We start from the raw sequence: 9,709 nt of genomic DNA on the forward strand, positions 1-9,709 counted from the left end.
TCCATCTAGACCGTGTCCTCTGCTTGAGCTTAGCCTAGCTGTGCTGCCCTGGACACTGTGCTGCTGTGTCTGAAACAACCAATAAATTGTTCTGGTTTGCAGGGGCTGCCTGGCCCACAAAAGCTCCCACCTTGTCATGGGTCCTCTTTGTTTTGTGTGTGAAAGCCTTGACTCCTTGAATCTTCATGGAGGAATTTGGAGTAGGATTTTCCAACCCCTGGCAGCTCCAAGGAAGCACACCAGAGGTGCTACATGCTGCCAGTGCAATGTTTTGGGTGGCTGCTTTCCCTCCTCCCCATCCTATAGCTAACACCATCTCCACTATCCACAGCTGGACCTCTGTGTTGGTCTGTGTCCTCCTCTGTGGGTGCTGGTGGCCATCTCCCATTTTGTGAGGTGCAGCTGGCACTGACCCTCTTGGGACATGGTGTTCTGCAGCCTTTGGGATCTGCTGGCTCTCAGCTGCTGCTGTCCCATCACCTCCAGCAGCCACTGTCTCTCACCCTGTGGGACACCACTGCCCAGTGCAGCCTGGATGCTGAGGCAGAGTCTGAAGGCTCTCCTTGGTGAGTAGATGGCAAATGGGGGGATCAGCCTCTCTTTTCTCCAGCTCTGTGTGTTGCCTGTGACGTTTCCATCTCCTTCTCCTGCCCTTGGGCACACACCCTGAGTTCCCTGGACTCAGGTGTGACAAGCTGGCTCTGATTGTGCTTTTACAGCCTTGAACACAGAGCTGTCATGGATTTTTGCTTCAGTGTTATCTCTCTCCCCTGTCAGACCTGCCAGTACCCAGTGCAGCCTGGAGGCTGAGGGGCAGCCTGAAGGTTCTCCTTGTAGAGGAGTACACTGACAGAACATAGAGCAATTGACTGTTCTCTTCTCCAGCTTTTTTTTTCAGCCTGGTGTGGTTTGCATGTGCTGGTAAAGACATGTTTTGACAGTTCATATGAGCTGTCTGTCCGACAGCTCAGTACCTGCAACTGGTCCCTGGGACCAAAATATCTCCTTCCTGTGAACTGCTGCTAGTGAAACGTGTGTGCCTGATGGAGCAGCCCTTTGTGGATACTGGGCAGAGAGGAGAAGAGCAACTCAAAGCTGTGTGGCTGCTGCTGGTTGAGAAAAGGGAATGAGCAGGCTTGGGATAGGGGAGAACACCTGCCACCTCCCTGGCTACCTTGCTTCCCACTCCATCCCCCCACACCCAGTGATACCCAGGGCTGCCAGCCTCATGACTCCACCTGCTCTGTGCAGGCAGTCAGTAAAGGTTTGTGGTTTGGACAGGGCTACCAGCTCCTGCCTAGTCCCCTCATTGCCCTTGTGAGGTGCTGTTCTCCGTGGGTGCTGAGCTAACTGCACCTTGTTGAGGGGAGCCGTGAGCAGGGCACCCTTCACCCTGGGCAGGAGTGTGTCCTGTGCATGTGCCACAGGCAAAGCTGAGGGACATGGTCTCTGTGCTCTGCAGCCCCCCATGTCTGATCACCCAGCCTTCTGGAATCTGAGACATCCCAAGTAGATGGGAGGTTCTGGAGGAAGAGAAAAGCGGCGGCTGCTGACGAGCAAAGGAGCATGGTTAAGTACTGTGAGTGTTTTCTCAAGCACACAGCTGGCAGTGCAGGGCAGCGTGGTCTGCACACTTGGGGACAGAGGAGAGCGCTTCCAGGCTGAGAGGGAGCAGGAGGAGGAGGCAGCTGAGGATAGAGAAGGGGAAGGATGAGAGAGGGTGTGGGTGGAGTGTTTCTTTCAGAAGAGCCGCGGACTGTTTAGGCATTGAAGTACTCCTTACAGTTCATGCGCCATTCCTATCTGTGCTTCTGACCAGGTCTTTATGTGGTTTCTCAAAGGTCCTCCATCTCCTGTGATCATTGAGGGGAAGTGACTCATCAGCACTCTAAAACCCACGCAGTGTCAGGAAGCACTTGGATTATTACCTCAGAAACAGGAGTAACACTTATTGAATGCCCTGGTAACTAGGAGGGTTTTGGGAAGAAACTCTGGGATCTTGGTAACAAGGTTCTTTCTACTGAGTCCCAGAGACTGGATGCTTCTGGGGCAAAAAGATATCAAAAGGCAAAAGTGCTGACAGTGATGGGAGGTTCCCTGCCCAAAGAGGAAGCTTCCTGCATCTCACGAGGAGATGTGTCTGTTTCCTTCCTGTTGCAAGCCTTATAGTCAGATACGGATGCCTGGTCTCAGAGGCAGCAAGTGGGGCTAAGATTTCAGTCCTGTCTGGGGACTTCACACTAGGATGGCCCTGCAGTCACTGGCTCTGAGGTTTCTCCTGGCCTTTGCATCTCTACTGTCAGCACATGGCCAGGATGATTTTTTCAACATCCAAATAGTGCCCCAGGGAACAGGTAAGAAGCGGTTCTTCCTCTTGGAAGCTTCTGCTGCCTTTCCTCCTGTACACTGGATAATCATCTCCAGCCTGCAGCCCTGGGCTGGAGCCCAGACAGGCTCCTGAGGGCTGTGTCAGCTGGGGAAGCCTCTGTTCCAGGGACAGGAGCTACAATGTGGGGTTCTGTGGGAGAGACAGGAATGGCCTGGATGTGTGGGGATGGGTCATGCCCTCCATAAAACCAGTTTGCCAGTCATTCCCTGGAGACAGTGGGCATGATTTGGGCATCAGTTCACACACTGTGAATCAGGGAAGGGTCTTCAAGGAGGTGTCACTTTCTGTACATATCCTGTCCCCAGGTGTGGCTGAGGGACACTGTGCCTGCTGAGAGCAGTGCAAGAGGGAGCTTGCTGGTGATTTGCCAGACAGATGGACTGGGGAAAGATCAGTGGCTGAGCATTGGTCATGGCTGTGTGCTAGGGGTCAAAGCTGCTGGTTGTGGTGCTCAGCTGGGCAAAGCTGGTCTTTTGCCATCAGGGCTGTTTGACAGCAAAGCCTGAGCACAAGTGGTTTGTCACCATTTCCCTTTGTGGTAAAGTTGTGAGATCCCTTGTGTGCCCCTTTAAGAGAAGAGAGATTGTATTTTAAGCCCTTCAGGCCTTGCAAAGCTCCTTGCAGAGGCTTGAACAGGCAAGGGCTCCTTCCAGAAGCCAGTATCCTCCTCTGTAGGAATCACTGCCACAAAGCCTCCCCCTGCAGCACAGGACAAACTGCTGAGACCAGCTACTCAGCTTCTGGCTACTGAGCCTGGAGAATGGCGAATTTGGTGAGGAGGTGACGAGAAGAAGGAAGGGTTATGTCAGGAGAAAGGGGCAGGGGCATTGGTAAAGCAGGAGATGTGAATGGAGAAGGCATTGCTCACCCCCTGTCCTGCTGCCCAGCAGTGTGGGGCAGGAGCAAAGCAGCCAAGGCACTGAGTGAGTGAGAACGGGGAGCCCAGGAGTGTAACAGGGGCATGGATGAACCCTGTGGCAGGGATGAGCCTTGGCTGAAGGGACATACATGCATGACAGCAGGAGTGGTGGTGCCATGGCCCAGCAAGTGCCACCTGAGCTGGGCTGGGGTACAAGCCTGAATGAGAGGTTGGAGGGAGTTTCCCAGGGCAGGGATGATTGGGAATCTCCTTGCTGTGGGCTATGGAGAAGGGAATATGGTGCCCACGGACACAGGCGTGAATGGGGCAGGTTCATGGATGAGTGATCCTTCACAATTTCGATGCATAAGGAAAGCCCCTTCCCAACAAGGTCACATCCCAGCAGATGGATGTGTCACCTTCACTCTTCCTTCAGAGGCTGGAGGGGTTGCTGGGGATTTGTCTCCCACCTCTCATCTGTATCTCACCTCCTCACCTCCGGCCCAAATAACATCCTCTTTCAGCTATGCCAGAAATGTGCCGAAGGCCCCTGTGGGACTCCACACTCCAGCTGGTGCCAGACCAGCAGAATTATAAGAAGAATGATGAAGTGATGCTGAGCTGCCCTGAAGGTTTCCAGCCATCCTTCAGCCATATCAAATGTTCTAGTGAAGTCCAGTCCTTCACTCGTGGGAAACCTGTATACAGAGAAGTGTGGACTGGAAGAAACTCCAGAGGTGTCTGGGTCCGCATTCGGTCCAGCGTGGAGTGCAGTGGTAAGGATCAGGAGCTCTCTTGGCTGCCTTGCTCTGCCCTTCCTGAGCAGGGAAAGCAGGGTGTGGTGCACAGGAGGTTTTGGGCTCTGTGTTGCCCAGGGAAATGGCAGGTGTCAAGTCCAGCCTACAGGTCACCCCTGGGGGTCTGGGTGATAAGGGTCTCCCTGAGGGCTTCTGCCAAGAGCATGTGCACAAAGGAGAAAAGCATGGGAGAGGGATCTGTGGTGGAGTTTGTGGCCAGCACATGGATCACAGGGCTTTGCTGCCTGTGTCTCCTCAGATGGTGTGGCTGTGAGTAACACAGCTTGCTCCATGTGGGCTGGGCCCCTCCAGGTTCTGGGGCATGGTGGGTGTAGGCTTAGCATCCTCTTCTCACAGCTTAGGGCATTCATGTTCCCTCCAAGGGAGAACAGTGCTGTACCTGATGGGCTGTAGAGATTCTGGGACACACAGACACCTCTGTTTTGACTAAATGGGGAAAACTGCTTGAGCAGTAGTAGTCCACTCGTTTCCCAACATTCATTCCTGTCCAACTCCTCCTGCTCCCCTTTGGGAGAGCTGCAGTGACCACCTTCAGTCTCACTTTCCCTCCCACTGGGCTGGGTGATGAGCAAGGTCGCTTGACTGCACCATCCTTGCATGCCTGGGCTGGGAAGGGAATAACGTGACCTTCTGGCAATTTTTCCTTCACAGAAGTCCTCCAGGTTGACCCTGAGACCTTTGAGATTTCCAGCACCAGCATCAAACTGAACTGGACCTGCAGGTTCCCTGGTGCCTGCCAGGGCATGAGGGCCATGTGCCGGCTGGCAGCGCCTTCCTCCCCTCCCTGTGAGGCTGAGGAGGTGAAGGGAGAGCAGATGTTACGTGGCCAGGAGGGAACATTCACCTGCTCCCCTTTGCAGCCCTTCACTGAGTACAGTGTCACCATCGACTTGCCCCCCAACACAACCCTTTTCTCGTGGTTGTTCACGAGACAGAGGAAACAGGTATGTGCACAGAAATACCGGAGATGAGGAACAGTCCAGAGCTGTGTCACAGGTGGATCAATGTGCCCACCACCTGCCAGCTCAGCCTGATCACTTGCTCCCTGCAGGGATGTGCCTGGGATCGGGGCTGCTTGGCTCCTGTGGAGCTCTGGGGAAGGGGCTGGGAGAGCCCTGGGCAGGGCACGTCCTGTCCTCATTGTCCCACTCCCCACCACACTGTTGTGCTTCCCACTGCTGCAGCACATGAGGCCTTTGCCGGGGACAAAGCCTTCGCAGGGAGTCCCTTCTGCAGCCTGTCCCACGGCCAGGAGCTGCCTGCACCCTCCTCCTCCTCAGCCCCTGCTCATGGCCCCGTGTGTGACCCCACTGTGTGCTTCCAGTGCCGGACAAACCGCAGCAGCTGTGGCTGGATCCCGACAGGGGCTCTCTCCGCTGGAACTCGCTGCCCTCCTGCAACGGGGAGATCATCGGATACCAGGTACCGAGGGACCAAGGCAGAGCCTCGCCTCCCGGCCTGGAGCTCTGTGCAGGCAGACTGGGAAGTGTGAGCAAGGGACAGCTGGCATGAGCCACAGCTCCCAGACAGTAAATCTCTGGCCCTGCTGAGCACCAGCGTTTTCTGTTTCATTCTCAACATTCCTCATGCTCTGGAGATGCCCAGAGAGCTGTGAGAGCTCCATGTTCTCGGGGCTTCCTTCCTGGCTCTGCTCTGCTTTGGCTTTGGCTTTTGGAGGCTGGTGTGCAACACATGGTGACGCGTCCTCTGGCGTGGCATCCCAGGGTTTCCTGCGCCTCTTGCGTACTCGTTTCTGGTTCTTGCCACAGAAAAACTTGTGGTTTGACTAATCCTCTGAAAGTCCCTCCTGAAAGCCCCTCCTGAAAGCCCCTTCTCCAGAGAGCTGCACCATTCTGTTGAGTTTTTCTCAATGCATGCCTAGAAGCATCTCCTCTGTCTCTGGATTTGGGACACGTTCCACAGCAAAACCCTGCTCTCTGGAGTGGGAGGGGCTGTGTGTGCTGGTGACATTGTTCTCAGCATGCTCTAGGTCCTTTCTGAGGACAGAGGTCCCCATGCTGTGACAGGGACCTTGCAAGCTGTTCCTCAGCTCTTTCCTGGAGAAGCTGTCAGACAAGCTCTTGACAATGCTGGGAGCCTGTTCATCTGGCTACCTGCTCCCAGACACCCACGTGCATGAACAGAATCCTTTTTTTCCACTTCCAGTTGTCTTCACTTGTGCATAAGCCCAGCATCTGTTTCTGTCCGCAAGGGAGAATGGCCGTGGATCTCATGACAAATTCAGATTGACGCATGGGCAAATGGGGACCCTTCATCTGTATTACTTATGGAAACTTTAGTCGTTGTCCTTTTCTCTTAGAGAAAGCCTTCAGAGCCCAACTTTACACAGAGGAAAGAGAAGCTTAGATTCCTCGGGCGGAGGATGTCACCGCGGTGCCTCGGTGTTGCAATACACCTGGGGTGACCTGTCCTCAGGCTCAGTACATGAATCTGTTACGGCCCTGCAAACCAACAGCTTCCCTCTTCCCTTCGCAGAGCCTCGGCCCTTTGCTCACAGAGGCTGCTGCTCACACGTCCCGAGCGCTGCCTCCCAATTCCTCCTCTCCTCCGCTCTGAGGAGCCCGCATGGGGCTGAGGCTCCTGCCCGCTCCTCTGCGGAGCCTTCTGGAGCCGGGGCAGGCCCAGGGAAGGGAAGGGAAGGCTGGCAGGACGTTGCCGGCTGCGGGCACGGTCCCCGCGGGTTGCAGCTGTGTCTCCTGTCCGCAGCTGAGCATCACAGCCAGGAGGGCAGGGGACAGCAGCGTGCTGGAGACGGAGCGGCTGCGCCTCAATGGCTCCGTCAGCGAGCACCGGCTGCCGGAGCACAGCCCTGGCAGCAGCTACACCGTGACGATCCAGGGGCTGACGGCTGCTGGAGCCGGGCCCCCGCTGATGAGGGACTTTGACAGCGACAGCTCCGGTAAGCCGCGCTGCGTGGCCGTCGCGGGAGCCGGGGCACAGACGGGCCGGGCTCGGCTGCCTGCGCCGCCCGAGGCTGCCCCTGCTCCTGGCACAGCCGTGCCGATGCTCATTCATTCCCCGGCTGTTCCCCCGCAGACACCCCGCGCCGCCGGGGCAGCGGCTGCCGCAGCGTGGGCGACATCGCCCCGTCCCAAGGCACGGCCGTGCTTCCCCTGCGCCCCCTCGCCCGGGCCCCCGGGGCAGCCAGGTGAGCGCAGCCCCCGCAGCTCGGCAGCCCCGGCACGGCTCTCCCCAGCCCAGCGCCGGCTGCAGACGCCTCCCTTCCGCCGTGCCCCGCTGCCACCGGCTCTCGGCCCCGCAGGGAGCACCAGCTCATCGTGGCCGCCACGCACAACGCCTCGCTCATCGAGGGCATCTGCTCGGGCCGGCCGCAGCTCTCCAACGCCAGCGTCTACGTGGCCGCTCTTCTCAACCTCACCGCCCCCACCGACTTCGTGCTGGGCGACGGCAGCCGCGGCCCGGGCCAGCACAACGCTGCCCTCCGCCCGGGCCGGGACTACACGGCCCTGCTGCGCCTCAGCCGCCTCTGGCCGCAGGTACCGTGGCCGGGCTCCCGCTCCCTGGGGCTCGGCCCCTCGCTGCGGCCGGGCTGCCTGTGACAGCACAATCCTCTCCCTCCCGTGCCTTGCCGCCACCGTGTCCCTGGGGGCATCGGCCGGGTCACTCGCGGGCCCGGGCGGGGGACCTTTGCCCCCAGGCAGGGCAGTGCTGCAGCAGTGGCCTCAGCTCTCCCTCTTGTCTCCTCCAACAGGCAGAGAAGTTCACCTGTGTCTGCTACAGCTTCTCTGTCGGTAAGTGTCTCCTCTCACTCGTGCTGCCCAAGCCTCTCTCCAGCAACTTCCCTTTTGCCAGCCTGGCAGCTTCCCTGGAAATGAGCTGGCTCAGTGCAACAGCTTTAGGGTCTCACGTGGAACAGAGCAAAATTCCCATATGTGGGGTGACCCTTCTTCCCAGAAGAAAGCTCAGCCAGGACACCAGCCTACACACTTGCACATAGCCTTTGCCATTCTTGGGTCCTTTGCCAGCAGGCCAAGGCTGTGGCACTCACCCCTGGCTCTGTGTTGGTTGCAGGGCAGACTGCGTTCCAGTGGCATGGGATTGTGATTGGACTGGTTGTGCTGTTGGCAGTCCTCCTTGTGGCTGCAGTCATCCTGTGGTTTGTGCTCTCCAAGTGAGTAGGAAGTGGGCAGGTTCAGCAGGTACATACACAATGCCAGCCTCTAACCCAGAACTCCCCTTTGCCTTTCTAGGAAAAAGAAGTATTTGCCCAACAAAACTAAGGAGGATAGTTAAAAAGGTAGGAAAATGCAGTTGTGCAGACAACCATCAAAGGCTATAAGCCTGTGGGGCAGGTGGGATGAGAGCAGCAATTTCCCAGGAGAATGTGAGTTTCAGGAGAAGCAGCAGTTTGTACACTGCACTGACACATCTGCTGATTTGCCTTAGCTGGGGATGGTCAGGATGGCTCTGCCCACTGAGCCCCACATGGCAGCACAGTCTGGTTCCAGGCAGTGCTTGCTGCCTGGAGGAGGGACAGGGGTGAGCAAAGATGGGCATCACAAAGGCTCAGGTTTTTGAGGGACCCATGTCTGTGCCATCCCTCCCAGGGATCTGCAGGGAGGGATCTCAGGAGGGTCAGGCTGAGGGGCTGCTGCTCTCACCTCAGACCTGACAGGCATCTCTGGAGCCCTGTGGTTGGGCACAGCTGGGATGAAAGTGTTGGACTGCGGCAGGCATTGCTGTGTGCTCCAGCCTGTCTCTGACACTAGGTGCCCTTTTTCTCCACAGGTAAAGGTGGCTAGGCTGGAGATCAGTCTATCCGGGACCATGGAGACATCCAGAGCACTGAGGATATGAAGAAAATGGGAAGGATAACCCCACCCCAGTGCTGATGACTGCTATGTCCCCTGGCTCTCCTGTGACTGACCAGCATAGAGGTCTCATGTAATTCATCCAATTCAGCAGGGCATGAGGAAAACAGAAGGCCAAGGAGGGTTGAGCTTTTTCATTCCTCACCTCCTAGGTTTTGCTTACTGCTTTGTAAGGCCTTTGAAACTGGCTTTCTGTAATCCTTTTTTCCAGGCTTTGCTTTCATTTTTGCTTTCCTGGAAGCATAACTTGTATGCCAGATTTCCCAGTCCCAGACTCACACAGGCTCAGGCTGATGGCATTTGCTGTCCTCTGGGCTCCCAACCCTTCTGCCCTTTCTGTTGATATTCAGCCAACAAAGCCAAGGGTTTTGCTAGGCCTGGCTGAATGCTTTGTGGCTCTGCCTATTCTGTCTGGACAACAAATAAAGGCTTATGTTTTGGAGGGGCTGCCTGTCCCACACAACTCCTGCCTGGTCCCCTCATTGCGCCTGTGGGGTCATATTCCCCTGCAAGGAGCTGACTCTGCCTTGTGGAGGGGAGCCACGAACAGGGCTGCTGTGACCCACTATTCCTCTAGTGGTGCCTGACAGCTTTTCTGACCTCCTGAGCTGAGCTAGACAGCACTAATGTGAGTTTGGAGGAGATGTGTGGTGGGAATCCATCAAAGGTGATGGCCCTCAGCACACATTTTGGCCAAGAGCGTATTCTGTGCCCATGCTGTGGTATACCTGTGCTTTCAGCTCCCTTGTGGCACTGTGCCAGGTCAAACCTGGAAGAAAAGCCAAGATCG

General features: G+C 56.6%; 1 protein-coding gene across 1 annotated transcript; it reads left to right on the forward strand.

The window, feature by feature from the left end:
- Positions 1–2,194: 2,194 nt before the first annotated feature.
- LOC102112568 (uncharacterized) lies at positions 2,195–9,359 on the forward strand. Its single transcript, XM_088054321.1, has 11 exons — positions 2,195–2,354; positions 3,773–4,024; positions 4,718–5,014; positions 5,391–5,488; positions 6,794–6,986; positions 7,124–7,235; positions 7,350–7,584; positions 7,800–7,839; positions 8,120–8,219; positions 8,299–8,345; positions 8,837–9,359. The coding sequence occupies exons 1-10, from the start codon at positions 2,246–2,248 to the stop codon at positions 8,339–8,341; spliced, it is 1,479 nt and encodes a 492-aa protein (XP_087910447.1). The 5' UTR covers positions 2,195–2,245; the 3' UTR covers positions 8,342–8,345; positions 8,837–9,359.
- Positions 9,360–9,709: the final 350 nt, after the last annotated feature.

Source organism: Pseudopodoces humilis, chromosome 4 (assembly GCF_049639895.1).
Source record: "Pseudopodoces humilis isolate 2021_Gansu_Grassland_sample_001 chromosome 4, ASM4963989v1, whole genome shotgun sequence".
Classification (NCBI taxonomy): Eukaryota; Metazoa; Chordata; class Aves; order Passeriformes; family Paridae; genus Pseudopodoces; species Pseudopodoces humilis.